The sequence below is a fragment of the Parastagonospora nodorum genome (genome assembly GCF_000146915.1).
Source record: "Parastagonospora nodorum SN15 chromosome Unknown scaffold_22, whole genome shotgun sequence".
Classification (NCBI taxonomy): Eukaryota; Fungi; Ascomycota; class Dothideomycetes; order Pleosporales; family Phaeosphaeriaceae; genus Parastagonospora; species Parastagonospora nodorum.
Window position 1 is genome coordinate 403,412 of NW_001884570.1, and position 26,547 is coordinate 429,958.

Below are 26,547 nucleotides of genomic sequence, written 5' to 3' on the forward strand. Positions count from 1 at the left end.
CTTCAGAAAATACTTCGAAACCGATGGCCACCTTCAAGCGTTTCCAATGATACCGGAGATGTACGAAACCAATAGGAATCAAGGGCTCATTCTGAATGAAGCAGCAAAAATGGAAATGGCAACGTCTCTGGCCATGCTCAGCAGTGGCTCGAACACCACGTTCTGGCTCCTTTACCAAATCTTCTCCAACTCTCATGCGCTCCAAGATATCCGAGATGAACTTGTCGACCTATCAACTGATGACGCGGCGAGTGACATCCCAAGACGCAGAATTTTGAGCCTAAACTTGATTAAAGCGCGTTGCCCGACGCTCTTGGCGATGCTCAACGAGACCTTGAGATACCACAGCAGCGTCATCAACATTAAGCAAGTACAGCACGACACAATACTGAAAAACCAGTACTTCCTGAAGAAGAACGCGATTGTCATGATCCCAGGGCAGAGCATACACCATGATAAGGACATATGGGGTCCAAGCGCCAATGTCTTTCATCATTCTCGGTTCCTCACCCCTGACAGCAAGCGACGATTATCAAGTACCTCCGCTTTTCGGCCATTCGGAGCTGGAACAACCATGTGTCCAGGGCGGCACTTTTCAACGAACGTCATTTGCAGCTTGGTAGCCATGGTGGTGCTGCAGTTCGACCTCATGCCAATTGATGGCCAATGGATTGCGCCAACAACACGCAACGCAGATTTATGGAATGCCATGCCAAAGCCTGATTGGGATGTCAATGTGAAAATTACTAGACGTGTTGAGGAAAAGGAGACTGAGTGGAAGTTCGTGTGGGCTGAGGCAGATCGGACCTAATGATGAGCCTTAGCTGTCCGAATGTCCGACGAGCCTGTGCCGAAACTTACAGGTGGAAGGAAGTACGCTTGAGCCTTGCTTGTATCTTATCACACCGCAAATGTACATTACTATTAGAAATCTCGCCCTGTGTTGTTCCCTGGATAATGCAAGTTCAGACCTTCTATATAAAGCTAGCGCTGGTGCTGCTCTGAATTTCGGCATCGCGGCACAGCCGTCTTCCCCACTCTCCCCGCCACTTGCCTTTCATCCCAAGACTCATCGCAGACCGCGCCATCGCATCCATTATCGACCGGCATAGTGGATGACGTAAATAAGCTTTGAAGAGTTAAAGCAAGCATGCTAAGCACAGCGGCCACGTCTTATCCCGTCCCTGTACTTAGGTCCTTCTTCTTCAGGCAAAGACCTGCGCGATGTCGAAGCTTCTCAAACTAGACGGACGAATTCTTGCGATTCGTCCCGTTGCGAAATGCTATGATTTTCCGTACAAGCCCGTCATAATCAGAAAATCCCTTGCGCATTAGCATTGGACGTACCACAGCAAGTTGCCACAAGATGGCGAAGAATTGTCGTACAAGATGTGCCTGGTGACGTGCTGATTAAAAGCGACACCATTGTGGGCCACGGACCGTCGTAAGCCATGATCTTCGCACTTGTTGACTCTATCCATCCAATGGTAGTCTTCTTGTTGTGCAGGGCCATAACACAGATGCCTAATGGGGACTAAGTTAATGCGAGACAGGCCAGTGCTGCAACAGTACCAATACATGATCATCATTGAACAATAGCTACGACGTGAACGCCTCGCCGCCATGGCCGGCGGTATTAAGGGTATAAAGGGCGCTTGTGGTCCAAGAAGATTGGCACGCGTCTTGTCAACTCTTGTTCCCGTCAAGCTACCCACTATGGCACGCTTCACACAACTGACAGCTTTCTTGGCAGCAGCCTCATTATGCAGTGCCCGCAAGCCTACACTGGCGGAGCGTGGAGTTCCAGTCAACGCTACTGGTGTGAAGACGATCACATCTCCTCAAGGAGCATCGATTAGCTTCAAGCAGCCCGGAAAAGAAGGCGTCTGCGAGACCACCGAAGGCGTCGACGACTACGCTGGATACATATCACTCGACAAGACCACGAATATGTTCTTCTGGTTCTTCGAAGCACGCGAGAATCCATCGGAGAAGCCATTGACCTTGTGGTTGAATGGTGGCCCAGGAAGTGACTCGCTTATAGGCCTCTTTCAAGAGCATGGTCCTTGCAACGTTACGGAGGACCTAAAAACTCAGCTTAATCCTTACTCATGGAATGAGCACTCTAACATGCTCTACCTGAGTCAGCCAGTTGGTGTCGGCTTTTCGTACGAGACGACCGAGACCGATGACGAAGGAAGATACTCCCTTGTCGATCCGGACAAGGCCAACACTACCGATGCTGCAGCCGTTGGTGCTTGGCACATTCTCCAAGCTTTTCTAGACCTCTCGCCGCAGCTTGATCCGGACATCAAGAATTTCACCTTCAACTTGTGGACTGAAAGGTGAGCTCCTTCATCTTTTGGCCTTGTAATACCATGCTAATGTACTACTCAGTTACGGTGGGCATTACGGACCTGCTTTCTACAACTACTTCTACCAGCAGAATGAGGCCATCAAGAACGGCACAGTCAAGGGCGTCGAACTGCAAATGGACACACTCGGAGTAATCAACGGTATAGTTGACGAGCAGATCCAAGCACCTTACTACCCTGAGTTCGCCGTGAACAACACGTACGGCATCAAGGCTATTAACGACACTATCTACACCTTCATGAAACAAGCATACTACATGCCCGAAGGGTGCCACGACCAGATCGAATACTGCAAGCAGTCTGACCGCTCCACCGAAGATGGTCAACTGACATGCGCGTCTGCAACCAACCTCTGTCGTTCTTTAGTCGAAGAGCCATATTACGCTTTTGGCGGCCGCGGTGTGTATGATATACGTCACCCATACGATGACCCTACACCCCCCGACTACTTTGCGGACTTCCTAAACCTTGCCTCGACCCAGCAAGCTCTTGGTGTGAACATCAACTACACATCCACTAGCTCCCGGCAAGTAGGCAGTGGCTTTTCATCCACCGGCGACTTTGTCTGGCCTAATTTCATCGAAGATCTTGAGGAGATTCTTGGCTACGGCGTGCGCGTCGCACTCCTGTACGGAGACGCCGACTATATATGCAATTGGTTTGGCGGGCAAGCCGTCTCTCTCGCTGCCAACTTCAGCGATGCCGCTGCGTTCCGGGCCGCTGGCTACACGCCCTTCCTCGTTGATGGCGTCGAGTACGGCGAGGTTCGCGAGTACGGCAACTTTAGTTTCACCAGGATCTACGAGGCTGGACATGAGGTGCCGTACTATCAACCTGTGGCTAGTTTGGAGCACTTCAAGCGAGTACTGGATCACGTTATTATCGCGGATGGAAGCATGGTTGTTACGGATAACTATGGCACGAACGGATCGGCCAAGGCGACGCATACGGAGAGTTATGTCAGCTTACCGCCAACGAGCACGCCCAGCGCAGCCAGTAGGGTCAAGCGCGGAAGTTTGTAGAGTATGATGAGCATGAAGAACTCTTAATGTAATGATCGTGAGCCAATACTGAAGGTCAGTGGGAATTGAACATTGACTTCGTAGTGCCTTTGTACGACAATTTCTCACAGAAGACCCCGACCTAGGGCTAGATGTTTGAAGCTTTCTCCATGCGCTACGGGACGAGGCTGAAGTGGACAGACCTAATTCCAAAGCGAACTTGCACAACAGAATTACATGGCATGCTGCTATGTGCTGAAGAAGACAACACATCGTCGTCCAAGTGCAGACAATTTGAAACAGGCCACCGCATGTATTGGCTGCTCGGCGTGCGAAAAGGGCGCAGAGCCATTTGAGGCTACCGACTAGCATGCCACAGCTGAGGCTCATCAGCTTCCCCTCAATACTCTCTCCAAATGATAGCGTTGTATGTCTCACAGTGGATTACCGAATGAGTAGTCATTGCCAATGGGGCCACACCTCCTACTCTGGATATGTTTTCTTCAATGAAGAGTCAGTTTCTCATGCAAACGGAGCTGTACAAGGTGTAGGTTGCCTCAGTATCACATTCACCACGAGCTCGTTTCTTGTCGCGCTAGTCAACAATTTAGCTCGGCCACTTTCAAACACCTCAAAACTTTTACGCGGCTTACCAGACTCCCCTTCCGATACTCTCGAGCAGCCGCCAGCGATGTCACTCTCTACGCCTACTAAGCTGACCAACCTCCGCAGTCTTCTCGCCAACAAGCCGCAGCAAGAGGTCTTGCGCTTGTACCTCCACCAGAACCAGGATAATCTCCTCAAGGAAGCGGTACTCGTCACGATCTTTCGCAAATGGTCTGTTCTTCCGCCATATACCCTCACTGAAATTGGTGTCACTACGTACGAACGCCAACAAGTACACGGCGGCCGGCCATGCCCTCCGGGTCCGCATGCAGAGGACCTACTGCGACACGTCTGGTCAATGCATTATCGCATTAGAGAGAACGCGCATGTTTCTGCAACCAAGGAAGACCCGACGGAAGCCGATCAGACTCCCTTTCACTTCGGATACTCGGTGTTCGTCACGCTCGAGGACGCCATGGACGTCTTGCAACAAATCTGGCACCAGCCCATCGACATGATGAAGCTCGAGAAAGGACATCGCCCGGTCATATGTCTCTCCTACGGCAACAACGACGCGCTTAGCAAAACTAGACACGTTGACTTTGACTTCTCACCTACAAAGATTGGAACAACGGTCGCCATGCTCGACGCGCAGAACATTGCTATACAAGCTAAGATCACAAGCTCAGGCGACGCGAGCATCGACTATCTCCTCCCCATCTTCCAGATCAGGCCGTACGACGAGCATAACGCGGGTAACGCAGCAATGTACGTCACTGTTCTCGCGTTCCTGTCGGTTCTGCGTAAAGAGCTCTACGGTTCGGAGGCCAACCCGAAAGCGAGGCCGGGCCAACAAGGCATCTCGTCTACGAAGACAGCGCGAAGTGTGATGCAGTGGCTGATGGACCATCCAACCCCGGTCCCGCCATTCGGAGTGACGACTTACTGCTCAAGGTGCAGCAGCTTCGTCCATACGGTAGCCGAGTGCCCGAACACCGACTTTGTGTGCAGCAAGTGTCTGGCATCGAAGATAAAGTTCAGGCAAGAAAATGCGGTCACGCACATGGAGGGTTTGTGTATCTATCGCTGAAGAGGTTTCAAGTGCTGGTGTCTTCAGGAGACAAGAGTCATGTGGTTCGAACATGGCAAACACGAGGTCTTGAAGTAGTTGTAGATGGGTGCCAGGTACAAAATGAGGCACGTCACGACATCACTTCAGAGTACAAAATATTAATGAATTACCATTGTAGAGACCACGAGAAAGTTTCGAAGCTTCAATTGCTCATTATATTGATCACCTATAGCTGCTTGCAGTCACCCAAAACGCGCCGATACTCAATCCTTCTTCTTAACTATGATCCCCAGATCTTGGGATATTCCTTCCAGAGCTTTCGAGTGTCGATAAAACGGTAGGCGACCAAATATTTAGAGATACTGGATCTCGAGAATCTCGTTCGTTCACTGTAGGGATAAGTATTGCCTTCTCAGACGAAGACAACGCAAATTGCTTACAAAGACACTGTTTGTGCGAATCTTCTCTTCCCATTCTGAAAGTGGCTTGTCATAATCGAAACTAGGGCTGGGACCAGCATAACTACCGTCTAGATTTACTCCTTTTACTTTCATCCAGTACACGTTCTCGACCAAAACTTCTTCGTATCTCCCCGCAGCCTCTTGTCCGATTTTAAGTATAACTCTGAGCTCGAAGCCGTCTAAACGCTTGAACAGCTCACATTGCTTGAGACAAGACGCCTGTTGCTTGAAGTGGTGCCGAGTGGCGTAATACTCGTAGGAATCTTTGTGGTCGTCCATTATTCCCCTATAGTTTTCCAATGAGAAATGAACTTCGAGTCGCCGGATCAAGGCATGTAGAGATATAGATGAGGGATCCGCGAGGAGCCCACAAGTAAGCGTAGTCTAGACAACCAGGTGATTCTCCACTTTTTTCTCGACATGCTCATACCACGATTGGCATATTTCGTTTGTGAAACTGGTCCCCATGTAATCTCTGGACAAGTAATGTGGCAATGGACTGTACTGAGCGTGAGCGTAGAACATACCAGAAGCTGGCGTAGGTTTTTTAAAGGTTGAGGGCAATTCAGGTTGTCCGGTCGCCTTAATAAGGACGCCAGAATCAATCGCTTTGCTTATCGGCAGCAAATATGTTGTGTCTCTAATCTCGCGTGCGGTGATGGTGTTGATGAGGCGCTGGCTGAATGACCGGCACCACATACGCGAACAAGCTTCTGTCGCATATAGTAGGTCGCTTAAGAAGGCATTGGCCTACTATTGACTTTTATAGTGTTATCAGATTGTTTACTTACTTGCTTAGACATGCACCATCGCTTTTCAGGACCTCATCTTTCACGAGAAGCTACTTATTTCGACTTGAATGTCTACGCACTTGGCCTTTGAAAGCTCCATCCTTCTTTGCACCCTAGAACATGGTCAGCGACTATTGCTACTGAGACGTTCACTAGGATGATTACGTACAGTTCTAAGGTCTGGAAGCTAAGGTCCACCTCTTCCGCGGTCATCCCGACGGTGAGTTGATGGCTCATAGTTGAATGATCGCTTTTCTCCGGTGGAAAACGCAGTTGACCAAGTTTATAGGGCAAGTAGCAGATATCGAGATCTTATGTACAACGGGGAGAGAAAGAGGAGAGAGCAGTCATCACGCTCGGACGCAGCAGCCACCGATCCGTTACGCTAGCGAATGTATTCATGATCCGAGATCGATGTTGCACCCGAGGATATTGTCCAACTGATTCGAAGAACTCGGCTTCATAAAGAGGATTCGGGGGTCGTTTGTCAAACAAGACATGACGATGTACAGAATGAGGTCAGTGAAGTACAATCTATTCAATATTTGGGTATAACAAATGACAACAATCGCAAATATTCATACGTCCATCTCACTCCTTGTCTTGCGGCACCTTGACGACGATCTTTCCCTTTGCCCTTCCGCTCTTTAGCTTCTCATACGCCTTCGGCGCATCCTCCCACTCAAATATACTATCCACCACAGGCTTGAGCTTGCCCTCCTGCATCCACTGACCCAACTGCTCGAGATTTGGCTTTGATGCTTGCGTCATGAGCAACTGATACTTTGCCTTTCCACCGCCCAAGAACCCAGGCCGCAGCATATTGCTTCCAATTTGCAGAGCGCTTCCAAGCGAGGGAGTCGCGCCGATTTGGGAAAATCCTCCGCCCGGTGAGATGAACGCGTTCGAGGCTTTGTAGAGATTTGCTGGTGTGCCGATGTTGTCGACGACGTGCTTGAAAATCGGGCCTTTGGAGGAGAGAGATTGAACGATGTTGGTCGACTTGTAGTCGATGACTTCGTCTGCGCCGAGGCTCTGGCATAGCTCAACGTTGGCTGCTGAGCATGTTGTTGTGACATGGCAGCCCAAAGCCTTTGCGATCTGCACACCGAAACTGCCTGTACCGCCTGATCCACCGTTGATGAAGACTTTGTCTCCGGCCTTGACGTTTGGTGCGATGGCTTGGTACTCAGTCAATCCGCAGATTCCTGCTGTGGCGGCTACTTGAGGATCAACGCCTTCGGGGAGGACGGCAGCAAGTTCTTTCTTCACAACAACGTATTGCGCAAGGGTGCCGTTGAGGTACTCTCCCATCTTTGCACCAAACACAAATTGGCCTTTGGTAAACCCTTCAGCATTCTTCCCAACCTCGGCAACTTTGCCGGAGAAATCTGAGCCCGGAGTGAAGACTGAGCCTAAGAGTCGGAGCGGTGCTGGGCTCTCTGTGATTTTGTGGTCGACGGGGTTGAGGGCCATGGCGTGGACTTGAACCAGGATTTCGTTGTCATTGGGCACTGGTATAGGCGCGTTGTCGTTGATATGAAGGTTCTTCTCCATACCTCCTGTCACTGACTTGTATTGCCATACTTTCATCGTTTTAGCCATCTCGTTGCAGAATTAGAATGCTCGATTTCAATGAAGAAAATGTGAATATTGTTGCTGCTGAAATAACTCGAAGTGATGTCGAATGAATTATATACTCAACTTTCAGTCCCTGCGCGCACATGCGGAAGTCCGCACGCGTCATGATGCGGAGTGGGGCTGCGCGAGCGGGCCTTCTATCAATCCGCTCATTGCCACATCTACCCTGTACACACACACTCGGCACATCTGTGACACGTCCTTGTTACTACATTGCAAGGTACGCCTCAAGGCTCAATGCGCGACAGATGCCGAATGTATTCGCGCTCGTCGGCGCAAAATCCACCCAATGCGGTTAGACATAACCGGACACGGCGAATAGTTAAATGCCGTTCCAAAGACACTTGATAACTACAGCTATCTAACATGCACCACGCAGTCTAACCACTTGTCGTGTTTGCGGCTGGATAAGTCACAAACATCTTCTCGAAGCCCGTCACATTCCATTCACCTGTCGCAGTGTTCAAAGTCAAATTCGTCGGCACAGTCTCGCCTCTCTGAAGTGCACCGCTCTCGACACGACCTCCCGCGACGTTTCGGTCAAGGTGGTTGGCGCCAGCCTTGACCGTGAAGTTCGCCAGACTGACTTCGAAAGGGTTGCGGGTAGCTACTGACGGGGAACCTGAGGGTAATCAATAAGCGCCTGGCACCAGGGCTAGGATTAAGACTTACCGTAGTAACGAGCATTCAGCTCTTCGGGAGAGATGTGAAGTTCGTAGTACCCGCGGTAGTATCCTTCAGTCCATTGAAGCTCCCTGTTATCACTAACGAGTCGGGCTGCAAGCGTGCTGGCATTGGCGATGCTACGACCTGCTCCATAACCGCTTGAGGATACGGCAGTACCGGCAAATTCGACACCGATTGCGCCAGCACCAGTAGCTTGGTCGTAGGGAGTCTTGTCGAGCCATACGAGGTCTGACACCCAGTTTGCATGGGAGTCACCAGCTAGGAAAGCAGTGTTGCTAATATTTTTGCTGTATAGATGATTCAGGGTGCGGTTTCTGTTCGAGGTGTAACCCTGCTGAGTGTCAGTGGTGATCGCTAATGCAATACGGAGACACTTACATCCCACTGGTCTGCGTTGATGCCATCTCCACCGTATAATACGGTTTGGTTCACGCTACTGAAAATGATCTGGTTACCGATGACCCTCCACTGAGCGCCCCGGTCGCTTGACTCGGATAAAGTTCGATAAAACCAGTTCTCCTGGCGGCTCCCCATAAGCGAACGGCCAGCATCGTCCTTCAGCTCCGCAATGTAATCATCGTTCCAGTCAAGTGTGGTAATGCTACGGTCGTAGTTACGAGTGTCCAGCATGACTAACTTTATCAGCATCCCATCTTGCGTTCTTATCTCACGTGGTTGGCTTACTCAGATCAAAGAGCTTGCCCATCTTGAAGTTCCTCCAGATACGGAGATTGTCATCCAAGTCGACCTGACGAATAGGCATCCACTCAAAGTAGGCACGTACAGCGTTCATCTTCCGCGAGTCGACACTGATGCGGCCGAACTTCAAGAATGAAGCCTCAGTATTATTCATGCCGCTAAAGCCATCTCTGTAGCCATTGTTTGCCACCTCATGATCATCCCATGTTGTGATCCAAGCAAAGTTCTGATGGGCAAGACGCAAGTCCAGGTCTGTACGATACTGGCCGATACGGGTCCGGTAATCATACAGGCTGAAAATCTCTCCGCGAGGAGCAGTTGCGCGTGAATCTTTACCAGCGACTCCTTTCCCGCCCTCATATATGTAGTCTCCGAGATGGACCTATGGGTATCAGAAGTGTATCGAGGTTAAGGTGTATTGATCTTACAAAGAAGTCCACATCATCTTTACGTGCCGCATTACCATAAGCGTTGAAGTATCCATTCGGGTAGTTGCTGCACGAGAACACAGCCAGACCTACTTTGGACACACTGTCGTCCTCGTTCGGGCTGGTCTTTGTTCTTCCTACTGGACTCTTGTTGCTTGAACCGCACACGGTGAATTGGTAGTAGTATGTCTGAAAGGGTTCCAAGTTCTTCGCCTCAACCTGCTTGATGTCAGTTTTATATTGAATTCAAAGTGGACGAACACTGACCTTGATGGTGAAGTCGATATCTGAGGTAGTGTAAGCTGTACCGCTGTCGACTACACTCGAAAAGTTCCTGTCCGTTCCGACGCGGTACTCAGTACAGACGGGGTTCGGCGAAGCTTTGATGTACTTTTCTGTCTCATGGCTGTATAAATCGACGTAGCCAGACACAGTCACATTAGACCTATCGTGCTCCAGTGATGGTGCAATACGAGTCCAAAGAATGACCGAGTGGGGATATGGGTCGCCCGATGCCACACCATGCGTAAAGTTGAGTTGAGCTGGATCCCACGGAGTTGCACGCTTCACGAGACTTCGCTTCGCCACTTTTGGCACGTCAATACCAAGACCAGCATGCCTTCGGGACGGCGACTGATAGTTGAGATTGGCGTCGAAAGAGGCTAGGGTCAAGGAGGCCAAACAGGCCGTTGTTAACAAAGCCAGCACCATTGTGATTCTTTTCTGGAAGCAATGGAATCTCATGGGTTACGGCTAATGGGGTGGCTTCTTTATACCAGTACATTTTTCTCGTGCCGTACCTCGACATTACGGCTAAGGCACGACCTACAGGACTAGTACAATTATGAAGCGGGAGCCATCTCATGCACCAATTAGAGGTCTAGCTTTGTCAGTGTGTAGAAATGAACCTGTTGATCATCGGGTTCGCATATGCGTGATGCGCATGTGCGGACACGGCGAGTTAGTATTGGCCCGTCAGCCGTTGCAACTTTCGTGCACACGGGAGGACTCGCTTGGCATCCGCTCTGACATGACCCGGCACGGCAACGTAGTCTTAGAGTAGCTCCGTGCGAAAAGCTTGTAGAAGCGTGTGTGTGTGAACGGCCGTTAGCGTTCATCGCGAGAAGTGGAGAAAGAAGCACAGAAATAGCTTCACGTATCGGGGCGCCAGTCAATTGATCGCACTATAGATCTTTACCATTGCGCGCTATATGGAAGATGTTCTATGACACTCCTACCTATTCTAGAAGCGTAGCTGTTTGTACAGGTCGCGGAAGTTTGGTGAGGAAACAGGGAGTCGCGGAGTGGCCTCTTGGTTTCTTGGCACAGCGACTTAGTCGCGACCGCGTTGAGCAGACGAACCTCACAAGGATCACAACACGTCGTGCGCTGCCGACTCGAGCGCCTCGCGCCTCGTTTTCCAATAAGGCGAAGCCATGTAGCGCTCCCTCGGCTGACAATGCACGTGTTTACTCCAGTTCGTATCAGATGTCGCACCCTACTGAGCACCCGTGCCGTTCACACGTTCTTCTCGCCAAAAGTCTATCAACCCCTGCCATACAGAATTTGGCATAAGCTGATCGATCACTATATCAGAGCAGGGATGTGGTAAGGATAGTCCAGGTCAGCAGGGTACGTATGTTCACTACTGAAGAAGACGTGAGACAGCTCTTTGTCGAACCCGGCTTTCAACAGGAATCAATTCTTGTGAGCTATGACGCTGAAATTGGCCTTGCACATACAACCAGAAAGCTTGTGGTTCTATTGAGGAGTCCAGAGCAGGTACCGCAGGCCATCAAAGATCTTGATGGGGCGATCATGTTTGATTCGAGGCTTGGTGTTGTTCCTCACCACAAGACTCCCAACCCTGGATATGTGGAATATTACTGGGGCTGGTTTGCTGTTTCTGATCCAAGTCTTTTCAAGCAAAGAGCCCCCATTCTGAAGATTCTCACGGATATAAGTGGAACGCCCATTCGCATGGAAGGTAATTATTTTCTTACCAAGTTTTCGGGTTTTCGCACCGCAGCGAGAAGGATGAGTCCTCATATTCGAACACGTTCGCTGTCTAGAAAGGAAGTTATTTCCTCCCTATCTCAACTCTATCTATCACATGCTCTACAGGTTCGATGTTGAGGGGCGGATTCTCCTGGGATGGCGGCCGTCTAGGTCAGCACAACACAGCCCGAGTGCGTGTGTACTTTTCCCTTGTATCTAGGGGAGCATTCTGATTTTATATGTCGGAATAGGATCAACGATATGCGGTCGGTACCAGCTTTGAAGAGGTATGCATCTTCCCTGAGATCGGACGTAAGGCCGCAACATCGCCGTCAAGAACCTTGCGCCGAGAACGTACATGATCTGACAATCCTACAGGCACAGGAGGCATTGTTCCGGCGTTGGTTTCTGAAAGAAAATGATAGAGGGCTTTGGGCACCAGGGGTGATTATTCTCCATGTTGAGTCCCGTTAGCTGTGTGCTGATCAACAGAGCACACGTATCACCAATTACCACGCATTCGCAAGCAATGCTAAGCGCAGAAGGTGCACCAGACGTCGCTACTGCACATACCGCATGTTCGCTGTATGGCAAGCGACTTTATACACCGTGTAGATAAGATCAATCCGAACAAGCACTGATCGAGCTCATAGGCCATAGCGGAAGAAGTATGATTTTCTGACGACACTACTCGACCTTGTAGACCAATTTCACGCCAGACACCTTGCCATCCTTCAGATCTTGCAGCCCCTTTGGTACACCTTCAAGGCCATTGCGCACCTCCGCCGGATGCGTGCGAATCTTGCCAGAATTGATGAGCTCCTCCGACGCCTTCCAGAACTTGGAGCCAAATTCGTAGTCCTTTTGACTTTCAGGAACCTTGTCGTTGTATTTTTCGCCCAGCGCGGTGTACGCGAGCGTCCAGACGGCCTTGACATCTTTGCGCGAGACTTCCTTCGGAGGGGGCAGGAGAGCTGACAAATGGCCACCGCTGGATCCGATCGCTGCCACGCCGATCTCGGTCGAGCTACCTTCACCGATGCAATCGAAAACGAGCTTGAGTTTGTCGTTAGCTGCTTTGCGTATCTTCGCGCCCACGTCGGCCTCCTTGTAGTCGAAGACGTGGTCGGCTCCGAGCTTGCGCAGAAGATCGAAGTTGTGCGGTGACGAGGTCGCGTAGACTTCGCATCCGGAGAGCTTGGCGTACTGCACAGCGAGTGTGCCTGTTGCGGTTGAAGCGCCGTAGATCAAGATAGGAGTCGGCTCCTGCACCTTGTTGGGCGGGAAGGGTAAGCCGAGTTCCTGGTACAGTCCTTGCGCGACGGTAGATATACCAACGCCCAGCGTTGCAGCATCTTCAAAAGAGATGTTGTCGCCGAATTTGAGGTTGATGCCTTCTTTCGCCTTGATATGTTCGGCAAACGCACCGTTGCCCTTGTCGTAGGGGTCGCCTAGATATGGTCAAAAAATGGCACACAATGCAGTTTCAAGGCACTCACCTCCTCGGACGAATCCGCAGACCCTGTCGCCAACCTTGTAGTTGGTAACACTGCTTCCAACTTCCTCAACCACACCAGCGTAATCACAGCCCGCAATGGAGCCTGGTGAATTGGATTTGGCAATGTTCTTCCAGTCTGTGGGGTTGAGTGCAACAGCTTTGGTCTTCACCAAGATCCAATTATCTCCGGAGAGCTGTGGAATCGGTACATCGTTCTTGAGCTCCGCGACATTTTCGGACACATGCACGACTGCTTTTTGGGTGGACATGTTGGATATCTGCAGATGATTGACAGATGGTGGTATTGGGTGATGTCGTTACCAGCAAGTGCTTCTACCCACACCTTTATATTATCCACAATAGACCTGCGATGATGCAACCTGTACCTAAATCCACTAGTCCGCGTAGCTCCCCATTTCGTCATTTGTCATCAGCTTCTCTAAGAAGGTACGTCGTTCGGGTGAAGCTCGGTATCCAAGGTGAGATCCATCTACTGTCCCGCTGACATGCATGCTTTTTCAATTCTATCACCTCACACTGCATACATGTGTTAACAATCAACCGGCTATTGTCGCCCTATGCCGGGTGGCTGTCTTGTTGGTGACGGGATGAATGCGGGTGAAAAGTTGCGTCCGTGCTCAAGCTTCACCACTAGCGCAAAAGCCTCCAGCAAGGGTCCAGCCCGCACCAGTCTTTTGATCAACGCGTTCGAGTCGCGTAACTGCCGGTCAAACACAATCAAACATAGCCTTGCACCTGTTAAAGCCCTATTAATTGACGCCCGCATATTCAGCATGGCAGACGCAGACGCACAACGACAGGCAGAAGAAGACGCGAATCTCCAACTTCCGCCCTACCCACATCCCCCACCTTTTTACCTGAAGTTCACCACAGAGAACAAGGATAGACTGGACGAGATCAAGAAGGAGGACGGTATCGACACAGCTTCAGACGGCGGCAAATCCGCGCAGCTCTCTACAGAGCAAATTCTCGCCTTGCCGACCGAATTGCGCTACCTCATCCCACCCGAGCCACCCGCGGACACTGAAGAGTTCAACGTCTTCGGCACAATCAACCAGCTCAAAGACCGCGACACCTTCAATGGCACCATGGAATACATAAGTCAAGCACTGGCCAAACTTCTTCCTGACTGGAAGTACGAACAACTCTATCCCACTACCGATGCCTCCAACTCCGCGTCCTCGACCCTCGACCGCCAACGCTACCTATTTCGATTTCTGCGAAGCATACTCGTTGCGTATATTGAGTTGCTCGGCATAGTGGCCATCAACCCGACGGACGAGCTCAAGGACGACAAGTTGAAGGACATCTTGACCATGGTCACGAATATGCATGCGTTGATCAATGAGTATCGGCCGCATCAGGCGCGGGAGACGCTCATTAGTGAGATGGAGAGGCAGGTTGAGAAGAAAAAGATGGAGATACAAGGTGTCAGAAAGATGAAGGAACGTGTCGGGGAGGTGCTGGAGGGATTTGGGCGGGAGATTCCGAGCGAGAAGGCTGAGGATAGGACTGAGGAGGCTGCAGTCACGAGTGAAGAGGAAAGGAAGAGGGACGCGCAAAGGCAGATGTGGCAGGCCATGGACGAAATGCTCAGCCAGTGAGCCACACCACCCTCAGATGGGGCTGAATATGCGAACGTCGTAAACAGCAAACAAGGCGCATTCGAATGTGAGATCGCGCTTGTGAGATCGCGCGCTGCGGCCCGGTACCTTGGAAACAGGCAATATACAAGAGCTTGGCATCTGCAAACACGCTAGCATCGAGGCTATCAACGACGGGCTAAGTAATGACGTCAAACCGGTGAGATGGACACTTGAGCGCAGATCTCCCCTCAGTCTCCTGAATACAAGTTGTTCAGTGTGGCTGTTGTGTCTCAAGCCATTTTGCCGCTTGTTCGTGAGTGTGGCACGCGCTCGTGGGGCACGCGGTCAACTTGGCCCCAACAGCACGAGGGACGCACATCAGCTACGAACTTGGGTTCAGCTATCTGCAGAGGACGAATGCGGAAACTGTGCGCGTCTTTATACACCTAGGCAACCTTTCAACCTTTTGTCACCATCTCTGCAAAGTCTCAGACACCGTCTCAACCTTACACTACTTCTTCCACGTACCTCATGATGCCTTCATCGGACTCAGCCCGCCCTTCGAAGCGACTGGTCATCTTCTGCGATGGCACTTGGGTCGGTCGCGAAACCAATGTTCCTGGCGCGCCCGCGAGCAATATCCGCCAGCTTGCCAATATGGTCGGTGAAGTCCAGTACAATGGTTCCAATATTGAAGAGTCGGCCGTTCATCCACTTCGTGTGCATTCACACGTGCAATCAGGGTCATCTTCCGACAGCGTCATCGCTGGTTACCAAGAAGGTGTAGGCCTAAACCGTACGTTCCTTGATTACATCTGGGACGGCGCCACAGCCTCAGCCATCGGCGATGAATGCATTGCTGTGTACAAATTCATCGTCGAAAATTACACTGACGAGCATGAAATTTGGCTGTTCGGCTTCTCCCGCGGCGCTTTTACGGTCAGATGTGTAGCAGGCATGATCAACAACTGCGGCATCATCAAGCGCCTCCCAGAATTCACCGACGACGAAGTTCACAGACTCTGCTACGATGTCTTCCGCACATATCGCAGCGCACTACCCAACGACGGGCCCCACAGCGACTCCAGCCTCAAACTCAAAGGCGACGCAAATCATATATGGCAAGTTAGTCGACCTATCCGCTTCATGGGCCTCATCGACACGGTCGGGGCCCTGGGCATCCCGCGCCTGAACGCAGGCATCGGCTTCGACTGGGCGCCCTTTGAATTCTTCGACCAGAACATGTCCTCCGTCGTCCAGGAAGTCTACCACGCGCCCTGCCTGCACGACAGACTGTGGATGTTCCAGCCCTGCCTCGTCTATCCCGGCAGCGGTAAGGACAAAACCCGCGTCCACCAGAAATGGTTCCCCGGCACGCACTACGACGTCGGACGCATGACGTTCCGCTTCGTGCGCCAGAGTCCTGCGAATTGGATCGAGAAGGTGGTGGGCGCGTTGCCGGACCTCTTGTCACGCACTATCTTTCCGAATGAAGTGCTGTCAGACTGTGTACTGCGCTTCTTACTCGAAGGCATTCGGGACGTCGATTCCTCCTCCTCGAACCCACTCATCCCAGACATTCACGACGTAATTTCACACCTGGACAAACTCATCACGCATCCCGTCCCAAACTCTACTGGGTCGGGCGACATCTACGGCGACGTGCTCAACTACGCGCCCGGCGGCATCCTGCTCGGCAGTCTCCAGCGCGTGGGCAAAGCATTCACATCCACCCTCAACACTGTCCTGCCACAGCTCGGCTCGAATATCCAGGATCTACTCGGCATTAAAGCGATCATAGGGATTCTGACGGCCACCAGCGATCGCAGGATCCCGGGGGGTGAGGAGGATGTTTTCGCGTATGCCGAGGAACAGGTGCTGTTTGTGGAGGGCGTGCAGGAGAGCGTGATTGTGGCGGAAAAAGCGGACATGCGCGGCGTAAATGAGTGGGGGAAGGTGCGGTATGAGAGTAAGACGTTTGAGAACTGGGTGCTTTGGAAGAGGGTTTTTGGCGGTGGGGAGTTGGAGGTGATGAATGGGAATGGGAACGGAGAGGAAACGAATGGGAAAGGAGAGGAGTCTAATGGAGGCGGAGATGCGAATGGCAATGGGAAGAAGAAGAACAAGAAGAAAACTGATAAAGCTGGGGTGTAGGGATTCAAGTGAGTTGTAGAATAAGGTCAGAACCAAGGCACTCTTTTCTTCTTCATTCGAGAAAACTTGCATTTCCAATGCTTGTTTATATACTACAGATTCGCCTGTCTTTTCGCACGTATAATCCTACAATCCTTCCGCCTTTCATCCCTCATCCAAAACCCCCTCCCCTTCACATCAGAAAAAAACGAATGGACGTCCGAGACCAGCGGGTAAGCATCGGGGTATCTCGAAACACAAAAAGAAAAGAGTAAAAAAAAAAGGTAAATCATCATCGACCGGGCTCCCCTGCAACCCCCGATCGTTTCATTCAGAAAGACGCAGTGGTTTCTGGTATTCAAAAGCAGGAAGAAGAAATGTGGAAACGCCGTTGCAATGCATCATATGCAAAAAGTACCAAGTTTTGCGCTTTAGTAGTGCTGGTCGTAGCCCTGGTTCTGGTCATAGCCGCGCGGGGGGTAACGCGGCTGAGACATGGGCGTATAACTACGATCCGGGCCCATGTTGCCTGTGTGCGATGTAGGAGTGTAACTACGATCTGGCTGAGACATGGGCGTGTAACTACGATCCGGGCCCATGTTGCCTGCGTTCCAAGATGGTTGTTGGATCGGGGCAGTGGCGCTGCGTTGTTGGGGGACGGAGCTCGTCATGCCGCGGTTTGGCAGCGGTTGGGAAGCTTCGCGGCGCTGGATGGCGGATGTCAGGGAAGCAGGGAGGCCGGGACGGGGAGGCGCGGTGCCGACGCGTGGTGGTGGTGCGGTGCCTGCTCGTGGGGGAGATCGCGGGCCTGAGGGTAGGCCAGATTGTGCGGGTGAGCCGGCGCGCAGGGCATCGGGGATTGGAGGGGGTGCTTGGAGGGAGTTGTATTCGTCCAGGATGCTTGAGTTTGAGTAGTAGGGTTGGTGGCCGTGTTCGCTTGACATGGTAGTCTCGACTGGTGAGAGTTCGTATTGCTCGGCTTGAGGTGGCCCACGGCTGTCGAAGGGACTGAACTCGGGGTATGGTCGGGTTGACTGTGGTGGTGATGGTCCCCGGCGATCGTTGGACAGGGGTGAGGTGACGCGAGGTTCGGATGTAACGTGGTTGTTACCCACGGTCGAGTAGCTTGTGTCAACTGGCGGCAAACCTCCAATTCCTCGCATACTCATTGGAGTGTTTGATCGGGCATTAGCCGCTTCAGGGTACGGCCGGCTGCTCGGCGTGTAAGATCGAGGAGGCTGTTGGTTGAAATAATCTCTTCGGTCCATTGGTGGCATTGGGTCGGTAGGCGTTCCAGTGGCCATGCCACCGGCTTGGTCCAGAAGGGGTGCGTTGGAGCGGTAACTGGCGGTGGAATAGTTTGTATCTGAACGAGTGGGGTATACAGGCCTCTCGTCAAGCGTGGGTAGTCTGGGGTTCGTGGGACCACGGTTGGTGTTCGAGGTTCCTGGCCTTGCTGGACCGTTGGCGGAATATGGTGGAAGCGTGGTGCTGGTAGTCATGGTGTCGGAGCGTTGCACCGAGAAGACAGTAGAAGTGTCATCGTCAAGGTCAAGCTTGGGCAGCGTAGGGCGTGTCTGTGTTGGGTCGAGCTTGCCCTTCTTGATGGCCCTCTCCTCTTCTAGCCTTCTCTTTTGATCCGCCTTCTCAATCGCCTTTTTGACCTTCTTGCCCACAATACGCTCAAGACGAGTCTCGACCTTGCGTCGGCAGTACTGAGTCAATGAGCCATCAGCTTTGGGAATGTAATGCCATAGGAAGACAATGTAGAGTATGCCCGAAATGATGAGGCCCAAGGCGGAGATGACCCAAATCAGTAGGGAGAACAACATGGTGAAGTAGATGACAGTCTCCTGCTTGTTTCCGGTCTCGACCAAAACTTTGATGTTCATGAAGAATTGCTCAAAGTTGGAGCGATCCTTGGAAGCATGTTCGCCGACTGGAAGAAGTTGGGCCTGCATGACTGCATACAAGGTCATGGCGTTGATAGCTGTGCGAGGCCCTTGTGCAACGATGAGAAGCAGGGCACTCTTGAACTGGAAGTAGACAAAGAGAGCGATGTAGTTGGCGCCCTTTTTACTCTTGGTGAGTTCGGCGAAAACCAGGAAGCGTCTCCAGCCCTGACCGGCCTTGGTAATGCGCATACTCTGCCAGATGACAGCCACGGGCTCGAGGTAGCATTCGGTCACACTGCCAGACTTGATAACGCGCATGGCTCGGAAGTATCGGTAAAAAAGGAAGACGTAGGAAATGATAATGGTAATGGCGAAAATCCACTTGGCAATCTCGAAGGGAACCGCGGGCTTCACCTGGCTGGACCAGTTGTTGAAGGCGAGGAGGTTTACGGCGGTGAAGCCGTCGGCGAGGTAGATGGCGCATGAGATGATGACGAGGATCCAAAGCCACATGTAGGAGAATGGCGTGAGGCAGGAGGTTGACCTGAAGTCGGAGAGGTTCTTGGCTTGTTAGCAAGTGTCGCCGTCGCCGTCGCCGTCGCCACCACACTCACGATATAATCCCACTTCTGCTCCTCGGACACAATGAGGCCCTTCTCTCGGTCGCCACAGCACCCCATGATTGAAGATGTTTGGTATTAGATGGAGTGTAAGTATGTACCCGGTCAACGGTGCGTCGCCTGCAGTCCAGCTGGCGGTAGAAAGAGTGGATGTAGTCCTAATTGCACATTGGCTACGCTGAGAGAGTGGCAGTGTAATCTGGTTCACAGAGACGGTGGACGGTTGCGTGGAGACAGGCCGGCTGCTCACCACTAGCGAGCAGAGGGAAGGAGCGACAGGGGACGGCGCTTTTTTACAGCACAGTGGAGAAGTGAGGCTGAGGCCAGGAAGAGAACACGGCTGCGATCGTGGTCGTCGGTGCTCGGGTGCTCGGGTGCTAGAGGAGCGTGGAGTGCATAAGGCGCAACACGAGGTGTTGCAGTTGGTGTGTGATGATCGCAAGGCTGGAGACCTCTGGACAGCGGATGGGGCGGGCCCGGTAGACAATGCGCCGTATAAATATACTATCAATGGCGCTGTCGGTGCAGTGTTTTCCTATTGTGTCCACCGGCGCGGTGAAGGTGAGTGTGGCAGTGAACCACTGGACTCGAGGCCGGGTAGTCAAGGAGTGGCAGGCGCGAACGAGCGCGCGGGGAAATCGCAGGACGGGCCGAGTTCGAATAGACTTCGAAGGCTAAAGAGCGACGAGAAGGAGACCGCAGCGCCAGCGTCTACGTGTTTGTCTTGACAGCACGACAGCAACACGAGTGGTAATGAGGAGCCGCTGCGAACGCTGGCGATCTGGAGTTTGGCGTGGGTCGCTCCTTCCTCGAATCGTGCCCTGCGCCACGCCTGCCCCCAGTGTGCCGCCCTCCCGCAGCCCATTGGCCAGCTGCTGTTTGGCGCTAGCCTGTTCCTTTGCCGTACTCCCCTGAAACGACCTAGCACAGATTGCCATCCTAATCTAGAAAAGGCCCTATCAGCGCCATCGTTGCTCTGGCCGCACTGGACTTCTCACACCCCATCTCGTGCTACCACCGTGGTTTGGCCCATGAGCCACGAGCGCCGTCCAGGAAAGACAGTCGCGCAGCACACTGGTCACGCGTAGCACCAGCGGCTCGCGCATGGCTGCCTCGGTGCAACGGCCCTTTCTCCCTACCAAGCTACGCCCAGTGCCACATTTCAAGTGTCATGCAAGAACATCAACACCAGAAGAGGCAGCTGCATGTCGTCACTGGAAATGCGCCGGGAACGTCGGATGCTTCACATTCTCAGCCTCAGCACCTTAGGCAGTTCGAAACACTGCATGCAGTGCCTCTGCCATTGGCCGTGCGCATGAAACCAACCTGGCCGGCATGATTGCCCTTGGTTGCGGAAAGTGCCATTTGGCCGACTGCATGCTATCGACGATATTACTTGACCAGCACCAGCGCAAAATACGATATGCATTTCGAGAGAGTCATGTATTCGACACGCCGCATCAACTAACAGTGAAGCCCGTCATGCCCTGCTGTCGGACTTCGTCTATCCTCTCTCTGTATTCCGACAGGCCACCAGCGTACGATAATGGTTCTTGCACCTTGCCTGGTATGTTTCCGCCATTCCATCCGCTCGGTACAGTGTGTCTCAGCGTTGCCACACTGTGGGCGATGACTCGCTCCTTCCACTTCTTCTCTGCTTCTTCCGTGGCTTCGATTCTCTGCTTTCCTTGTTTTCTCATGTCGTCCAACACTGCGATGATCCAGTCGGCTTGCGGTTCGACTGCACTTGGTCCATTGGCAAACGCTGTCGGTGCCTGCGGTCCGTACACTATGAAGAAGTTCGGAAATGACGAGACAGTCATGCCGAGATGAGTCCAAATGCCTTTTTCCCACTTGTCCTTCAACAGTCCCTCTGTTCCTCGGATGTTGATGGCTTTCAGTCCGCCCGTAACGCTATCGAAGCCTGTAGCCAGAGCGATCGTGTCAAATTCGTGCAAAGTCCCGTCTGCTGTCCGGATGCCTTCTGGAACGATCTCCTCAATTGGATTCGCCCTGACATCGACAATGTCAACGTTTGGCTGGTCGAAAATGTCGTAATACCACTGCTCCATACTCGGTCGCTTGCCACCTAGGAGGTGAGGTTTCTTGAGTGGAGCAAGCAGTTCTCTCTTCCTTGGGTCCTTAATTCTCGCTCTGACTTTCTTCGCCCAAAACTTATATGCCTCATCATTGGCCTTCTCGTCTGTCAGCATGTCGCTGTAGCTCATTCCGTGGAACCTGAATCCGCCCTACATTCAGTCAGCATGAACAGACCAAAACCATGTATTCCAAAAACTCACCTTCTCCCATAAATTCGTAAAATACCGCTCCCTCTCCTCCTCATCATGATCAAACGTCTTCAACACTCTCTCAGAGTCAAACGCAAACCCACCCCTTGTCCTCCGACTTGTCTCCATAATCCCCTCAATCTCCGCCATCATCTCCTCATTCTCCTCCTCGCTAATCTTCCTCTGCTGCATCGGAAACCCCAACTGCGGCGTCCGCTGAAAAACCGTAAGTTTCCCCTCATCCCCCACCTCCTTCGCCCACTCCTGAATAATCTGCACGCCCGTTGCCCCCGTGCCCACCACCGCAACTTTCTTCCCTTTAACATCGACGCCGCCCTTGGGCCAGAAACTACTATGATGCATCTCGCCCTTGAACGTATCTAGCCCCTTCCAATCGGGAAAATACCTCTTCGCCGCAAACCCGGTGCACGCAATAACATGTTTCGCATGCACCAACAACCCTTTCTCCGTCCTTACCTTCCAACTCTTACTACCTTCATCCCAGCCAACATCAACAACCGTCTCGCCAAACACACAATCCCTATACAGCCCCAACTCCTCCCCAACAAACCTGAAATACCGCTTAATCTCCTCGTGCCCCGGGTAGTGCTCGCTCCATTTCCACTTCCTGTAGATTTCTGGTATGTTGAGCGCGTACACGGGCCATTGCGAATCCACGCGCGCGCCGGGGTAGCTGTTCCAGTGCCATGTGCCACCGAGGTCGGTGCCGGACTCGATGATTTTGGCGGTGAAGCCGCGCAGGCGCAGATGGTGCAGGAGGTAGCAGCCTGCGAAGCCGCCGCCGATGACTAGGACATCGGGGGTGTGTGTGGGGTGAGAGTTTGGGGTGTCGGAGCGGAGGGGGATGGCGGAGGAGGAGGGGGTTTGAGTGAAGAGGGAACGCTGCATTATGTTCTGATCAAGGAAATGGGAACTTGGGGAATACACATGTGGGATGGATTTATTCGAGGTCTACTTGAGATATTGGTATCTGGTCGCGTTCGCGTGTATCTCGCATCGAGATATGGCGAGTTTGGTCGAATCGGATAGACGGGTATGCGATTGGCTGGTGCCGAATAAGTACAAAATGTGCGTGGCGGACCGATTGGGGGTGTTATCTGGCACGTGGATGGGTGTGGAGTAAATGGTGAAGCTACCCCGCGATTCTGGACTTTGGGTTGGCGAGTGCCGAGTAGTCCGATCGTGGACGACACTAACTTCAGGAACGCTTTGGATACTTTTGATGTATGTTATGGAGGTGTAGCAGTCGAAAGACCTAGTGAATTTGATCAAAGTGTAGGCCTCAGATGTTGGGCTTTTACAGATTTCGTTTTCGCGATTTGTCTCTTCACCAGATACAAACTCGAAACCTTGCTTCATCAAAAGAGTACCCCTTATATATTCCACTTGTACCGATGTCTTTTCGTCCGATGTGCAGCGTGGAGATAAGTTCCAAATTGCTAACTTCGAAGACAGCATAATGACTACTTGCCTATGAGTCCATCATACAAAGACTGTAGTTACTATACGACGCCGAATGTATTTCTCTTACATCGATTTACAGTGATATCAATCTCGCATTCCTAACTTGTTCTCCAATCTTTCAAAGTGTATATTATATCCCGAACGATTTCCCATTCTCACACAATTGGTACCAGACATTGTGAACCAGTGTGAATGGGCCAGTGAAACGGAACATCAGCTTCGTACTCTTGGATCGTAGCCTTGGTGGGCGACCGCTGGTGAAATTCCCATATGTTTTTTTTGCTGTTTCTTTGCAGCTTTTCGTGCAAGGTGGTTTAGGGAAAAAAGGGTTTCGCGGGGACGACGGGGGAGTAAACAACGATCCCATTCCGAATGCTGAGTTAGTAAAAGAGGGAAGACAAGCATAAGTGCTCAGCGCGAGAGAAAGAATGCCATTGTTTCTTTGCTGTTGATTTGTACATTCAAAGGGAATGAGCTCTAGGCAACGCCATGTACGACCTTGGGAGCCACTAGTTTTTTGAAACGAATTGCGCCGTTGTTTTATATCGAACTCTATCAAGCATATACACCACATCACGCGGCTTGGAGACTGGTCGACTCTGTGTGGTGAGTGTGCTCATTCATCCATCTACTATTTCTTCTACTACACTACATCATAACGCACATTGTCGGAAGCCAGAGTGTTTTTGTCTTCTGCTATAGGTCCACCCAGCTCCTTGACATATCGTTGCCGATAGCTCATAGTTGGGTTTTCTTCAACGGAGCGTGCTAGACCTAGATGGTGTCAATGAATGACCCTGTAAAAGTCCTCGAATATGCTGTCTATCCACTCTACCTAGAAATCACCGGTGTAAAACCGTGCACACCAAACCCGTAGTGGAGACTATCGAGAGATGGTATGTGCTGCTCAACGTACGCTCCATCACACAACGTGGGCGACCAAGAACGCCGGGATACTACCGCACTGAAATGCGCGGAGACAGCATATATTCAATTTGAGTACATGTGGTGCTTTTATTTCCAACGAGACGCCCACACAGATTCATTATCCAACGCGAAGAAAAGATTTAGATGTGCAGTGAACGATACCAAATTTGTAGATACTTGACCCACACGTCTGTGAATACGTCGAAATCCGAAAATATAATTACGTGGTAGAAGCCTTCGCTGAGCGTAGCGTCGTAGAAGAACATAAAACAGCTAACCTCAACATATGAGCCGAACACAGACGCCATGTTCTTACGCGCTGCATGTGCAAACCGCCACTCCTCTGTCCGCTCTTCACGCCTCATGTCAAATCCTGCCCTCTCCATCGCTCAAACCCACAGAAGGCCCCAAAAAACCCCATCCCAAAATCCACTCCCCACTCATCTGAAAATCTTCATATTCTAGACCTCGATCAAGCTCTCCGCCAATACGTTCTTACCTATCGCCATTTGCCCAGCATGCAGATCTTGCAGATCTCTACGAACCCGATCGACGATGACGATCGACAGGCACACGCACAACATGTTGATCTCTGGGGCTAGGCAAAGACGACGTTCGAGATGTGTGCGTGACCGGATGGAGAGGGGTTAGCCGGGCGATAGATGCAATAAGGGCAGATGGTGGAAAACACTATTGCGCATCTGCGGCGACCATGTGCTGTGAAATTATGTCAAACCACGACGCGTATACTGACAGATGCCGTGTTAAACTCTGATACTTTGCCGCGTACGGTAATCAGGCATGCAAGCTAACGGTGAAGTATGCTGTATCCGCTGATGAAGCGCACGCCGTTGCCGTCGCAACTCCATATTCTACCTCCTCACATATACGCAACCCAACCTTAAAGTCACAGTGACATCACGCTCTCTCCTCTCCCCTCCCTACGTATCGATAAAGCATTACGCACTCTACTTGCACCTAGGAGTCTTAGCGTAAGCAACCTCCGTCCCCAATCAGAAAAATGCCGAACACGAATGTGTAAGACTTTTTACGAGGTCCGGTTTGTATGGTGGTACAAGTGTAGTCGCGAGATGAGGTGTGCAGGACTAGAAACCCCAATGAACTCTTTTAGCACGAGCGAAAACACACGTAATGTCGATGCTTCACTGTGCGTTGCCGGGTGGTCGGGCAACCTGCCCTCTGCCCTATGGGAGGGATAACCCTCCACACTGAGATGAAAACTGTCGTCATCGTTCATAAAAAAGACTCCAGGCTAAAGTCAAACCTGCAAAAATTCTTGCGCAAGACTGTACGCAGATTGGCCAGATGGGAGAAAAGCGCAAAGTAAAAGAAACTTCGCCTTTTTCTTCTAATCCACGCCCAGCGCCGTTGCAGCGAACAAGAACCCACCACGTCGCATGCGACTTTGCTCAACAAGGCTCAAGTGCTGTACGACGAGTGGTGGGATTCCATCGCCACGTTGCGATAACGAGTCTTATCTTCTTGTGCCTTGCAGGAAGGCTGGGGGCTCCACAGATGTTACTTTGGCCCATGTATGCAGAGAGGTGAGTGGAGCGAAAAACCGCGCAGCTGCAGATGTGGCTGCTGTGAAGATCGAGTTCGGCGAGGGATGCATCTGCGTCACGGCCTTGAGTGACGTGGGAGGGGGAGTGACGGTGACAATGAAGCGGGAAGAAGACATGCTTTCACAAGAACAGGGCGAGTCCCCGCGCCGTTGACTGCGCACTCAGTGCGCATGGGAACAAGCAATGCAGTGCACACCAAGTTATTGCCAACACAGCACTGCGGCTGTTGAGAAATGATTGCGCGGCGACTCGACTCGTTTGTAGAATCGACTCGGAGACAGAGACGTTCTGGAAGAGGCAGGCTCCACAAGCGTTCGCGGCGACAAGAAGGGCCACGCATGCATGCCGTCCCAATCACAGCGAGATGGCCCGCCGTGTTGACGATCACAATTGCGCGGCTCTCATCTGCCGCCCCCCGGGGCTATTGCTTGCCCAGCCGTGCACTGTGGGTGACGGTGCGCACAATGCAAATTGGCCTCGACCATGGGATGCCAGCGCCGCCTGTGTTTGTTGTCGTGGCTGTTGACCGCAACGCCAGTTTGACAATCTGTCGGCGCCGTCGTCGCGTGCCGCCTCAAGGAATGCCACGTTCAGGGCTGGTCTTGCGCTGGCGCTTGACAAGTGTCTGAAACTTCGGTTCCTGGGACAGGCACACCAATCAGAGCTCGCAGCCGTGGACAGGCACTTGTCCAATCCAGCATTAGCAACAGGATTGGCATTGGCGCGCTAGCACATTCTCGACTTTCAGG

General features: G+C 51.9%; 15 protein-coding genes across 15 annotated transcripts; 5 read left to right on the top strand and 10 right to left on the bottom strand.

Annotated features, from left to right (window-relative positions):
* Positions 1-109: 109 nt before the first annotated feature.
* SNOG_12459 (hypothetical protein) lies at positions 110-811 on the top strand (the record flags this gene model as incomplete). The annotated part of the gene is made up of 1 exon (XM_001802630.1): positions 110-811. One exon carries the CDS (start codon positions 110-112, stop codon positions 809-811), a length of 702 nt encoding a protein of 233 aa, XP_001802682.1.
* An 896-nt stretch (positions 812-1,707) lies between these two features.
* Positions 1,708-3,489, top strand: SNOG_12460 (hypothetical protein). The gene is made up of 2 exons (XM_001802631.1): positions 1,708-2,345; positions 2,398-3,489. The coding sequence occupies exons 1-2, from the start codon at positions 1,717-1,719 to the stop codon at positions 3,395-3,397; spliced, it is 1,629 nt and encodes a 542-aa protein (XP_001802683.1). The 5' UTR covers positions 1,708-1,716; the 3' UTR covers positions 3,398-3,489.
* A 578-nt stretch (positions 3,490-4,067) lies between these two features.
* On the top strand, positions 4,068-5,072 carry SNOG_12461 (hypothetical protein; the record flags this gene model as incomplete). The annotated part of the gene is made up of 1 exon (XM_001802632.1): positions 4,068-5,072. One exon carries the CDS (start codon positions 4,068-4,070, stop codon positions 5,070-5,072), a length of 1,005 nt encoding a protein of 334 aa, XP_001802684.1.
* Positions 5,073-5,334: 262 nt separating this feature from the next.
* On the bottom strand, positions 5,335-5,794 carry SNOG_12462 (hypothetical protein; the record flags this gene model as incomplete). Its single annotated transcript, XM_001802633.1, has 2 exons — positions 5,335-5,370; positions 5,495-5,794. The coding sequence occupies 2 exons, from the start codon at positions 5,792-5,794 to the stop codon at positions 5,335-5,337; spliced, it is 336 nt and encodes a 111-aa protein (XP_001802685.1).
* Positions 5,795-6,346: 552 nt separating this feature from the next.
* On the bottom strand, positions 6,347-6,543 carry SNOG_12463 (hypothetical protein; the record flags this gene model as incomplete). The annotated part of the gene is made up of 2 exons (XM_001802634.1): positions 6,347-6,419; positions 6,476-6,543. The coding sequence occupies 2 exons, from the start codon at positions 6,541-6,543 to the stop codon at positions 6,347-6,349; spliced, it is 141 nt and encodes a 46-aa protein (XP_001802686.1).
* Positions 6,544-6,897: 354 nt separating this feature from the next.
* SNOG_12465 (hypothetical protein) lies at positions 6,898-10,472 on the bottom strand (the record flags this gene model as incomplete). The annotated part of the gene is made up of 8 exons (XM_001802635.1): positions 6,898-7,868; positions 8,047-8,067; positions 8,333-8,554; positions 8,620-8,892; positions 9,009-9,270; positions 9,323-9,715; positions 9,762-9,980; positions 10,023-10,472. 8 exons carry the CDS (start codon positions 10,470-10,472, stop codon positions 6,898-6,900), a joined length of 2,811 nt encoding a protein of 936 aa, XP_001802687.1.
* A 1,974-nt stretch (positions 10,473-12,446) lies between these two features.
* SNOG_12466 (hypothetical protein) lies at positions 12,447-13,526 on the bottom strand (the record flags this gene model as incomplete). The annotated part of the gene is made up of 2 exons (XM_001802636.1): positions 12,447-13,210; positions 13,259-13,526. The coding sequence occupies 2 exons, from the start codon at positions 13,524-13,526 to the stop codon at positions 12,447-12,449; spliced, it is 1,032 nt and encodes a 343-aa protein (XP_001802688.1).
* A 525-nt stretch (positions 13,527-14,051) lies between these two features.
* SNOG_12467 (hypothetical protein) lies at positions 14,052-14,882 on the top strand (the record flags this gene model as incomplete). Its single annotated transcript, XM_001802637.1, has 1 exon — positions 14,052-14,882. The coding sequence occupies one exon, from the start codon at positions 14,052-14,054 to the stop codon at positions 14,880-14,882; it is 831 nt and encodes a 276-aa protein (XP_001802689.1).
* Positions 14,883-15,398: 516 nt separating this feature from the next.
* On the top strand, positions 15,399-17,018 carry SNOG_12468 (hypothetical protein; the record flags this gene model as incomplete). The annotated part of the gene is made up of 1 exon (XM_001802638.1): positions 15,399-17,018. One exon carries the CDS (start codon positions 15,399-15,401, stop codon positions 17,016-17,018), a length of 1,620 nt encoding a protein of 539 aa, XP_001802690.1.
* Positions 17,019-17,428: 410 nt separating this feature from the next.
* Positions 17,429-19,572, bottom strand: SNOG_12469 (hypothetical protein; the record flags this gene model as incomplete). The annotated part of the gene is made up of 2 exons (XM_001802639.1): positions 17,429-19,458; positions 19,503-19,572. The coding sequence occupies 2 exons, from the start codon at positions 19,570-19,572 to the stop codon at positions 17,429-17,431; spliced, it is 2,100 nt and encodes a 699-aa protein (XP_001802691.1).
* A 614-nt stretch (positions 19,573-20,186) lies between these two features.
* On the bottom strand, positions 20,187-20,618 carry SNOG_12470 (hypothetical protein; the record flags this gene model as incomplete). The annotated part of the gene is made up of 2 exons (XM_001802640.1): positions 20,187-20,423; positions 20,511-20,618. 2 exons carry the CDS (start codon positions 20,616-20,618, stop codon positions 20,187-20,189), a joined length of 345 nt encoding a protein of 114 aa, XP_001802692.1.
* Positions 20,619-20,972: 354 nt separating this feature from the next.
* On the bottom strand, positions 20,973-22,709 carry SNOG_12471 (hypothetical protein; the record flags this gene model as incomplete). The annotated part of the gene is made up of 2 exons (XM_001802641.1): positions 20,973-21,761; positions 21,813-22,709. The coding sequence occupies 2 exons, from the start codon at positions 22,707-22,709 to the stop codon at positions 20,973-20,975; spliced, it is 1,686 nt and encodes a 561-aa protein (XP_001802693.1).
* Positions 22,710-22,772: 63 nt separating this feature from the next.
* SNOG_12472 (hypothetical protein) lies at positions 22,773-23,462 on the bottom strand (the record flags this gene model as incomplete). Its single annotated transcript, XM_001802642.1, has 2 exons — positions 22,773-23,174; positions 23,445-23,462. The coding sequence occupies 2 exons, from the start codon at positions 23,460-23,462 to the stop codon at positions 22,773-22,775; spliced, it is 420 nt and encodes a 139-aa protein (XP_001802694.1).
* An 890-nt stretch (positions 23,463-24,352) lies between these two features.
* Positions 24,353-24,796, bottom strand: SNOG_12473 (hypothetical protein; the record flags this gene model as incomplete). Its single annotated transcript, XM_001802643.1, has 2 exons — positions 24,353-24,585; positions 24,712-24,796. 2 exons carry the CDS (start codon positions 24,794-24,796, stop codon positions 24,353-24,355), a joined length of 318 nt encoding a protein of 105 aa, XP_001802695.1.
* A 785-nt stretch (positions 24,797-25,581) lies between these two features.
* SNOG_12474 (hypothetical protein) lies at positions 25,582-25,914 on the bottom strand (the record flags this gene model as incomplete). Its single annotated transcript, XM_001802644.1, has 2 exons — positions 25,582-25,659; positions 25,756-25,914. 2 exons carry the CDS (start codon positions 25,912-25,914, stop codon positions 25,582-25,584), a joined length of 237 nt encoding a protein of 78 aa, XP_001802696.1.
* Between the last annotated feature and the right edge of the window lie 633 nt (positions 25,915-26,547).

Coding starts and splice junctions, on each gene's coding strand:
- SNOG_12460 (XM_001802631.1), top strand. CDS start 1,717: ATGGCACGCTTCACACAACTGACAGCTTTCTTGGCAGCAGCCTCATTA. Junction 2,346..2,397: donor TTCAACTTGTGGACTGAAAG/GTGAGCTCCTTC, acceptor TGTACTACTCAG/TTACGGTGGGCATTACGGAC.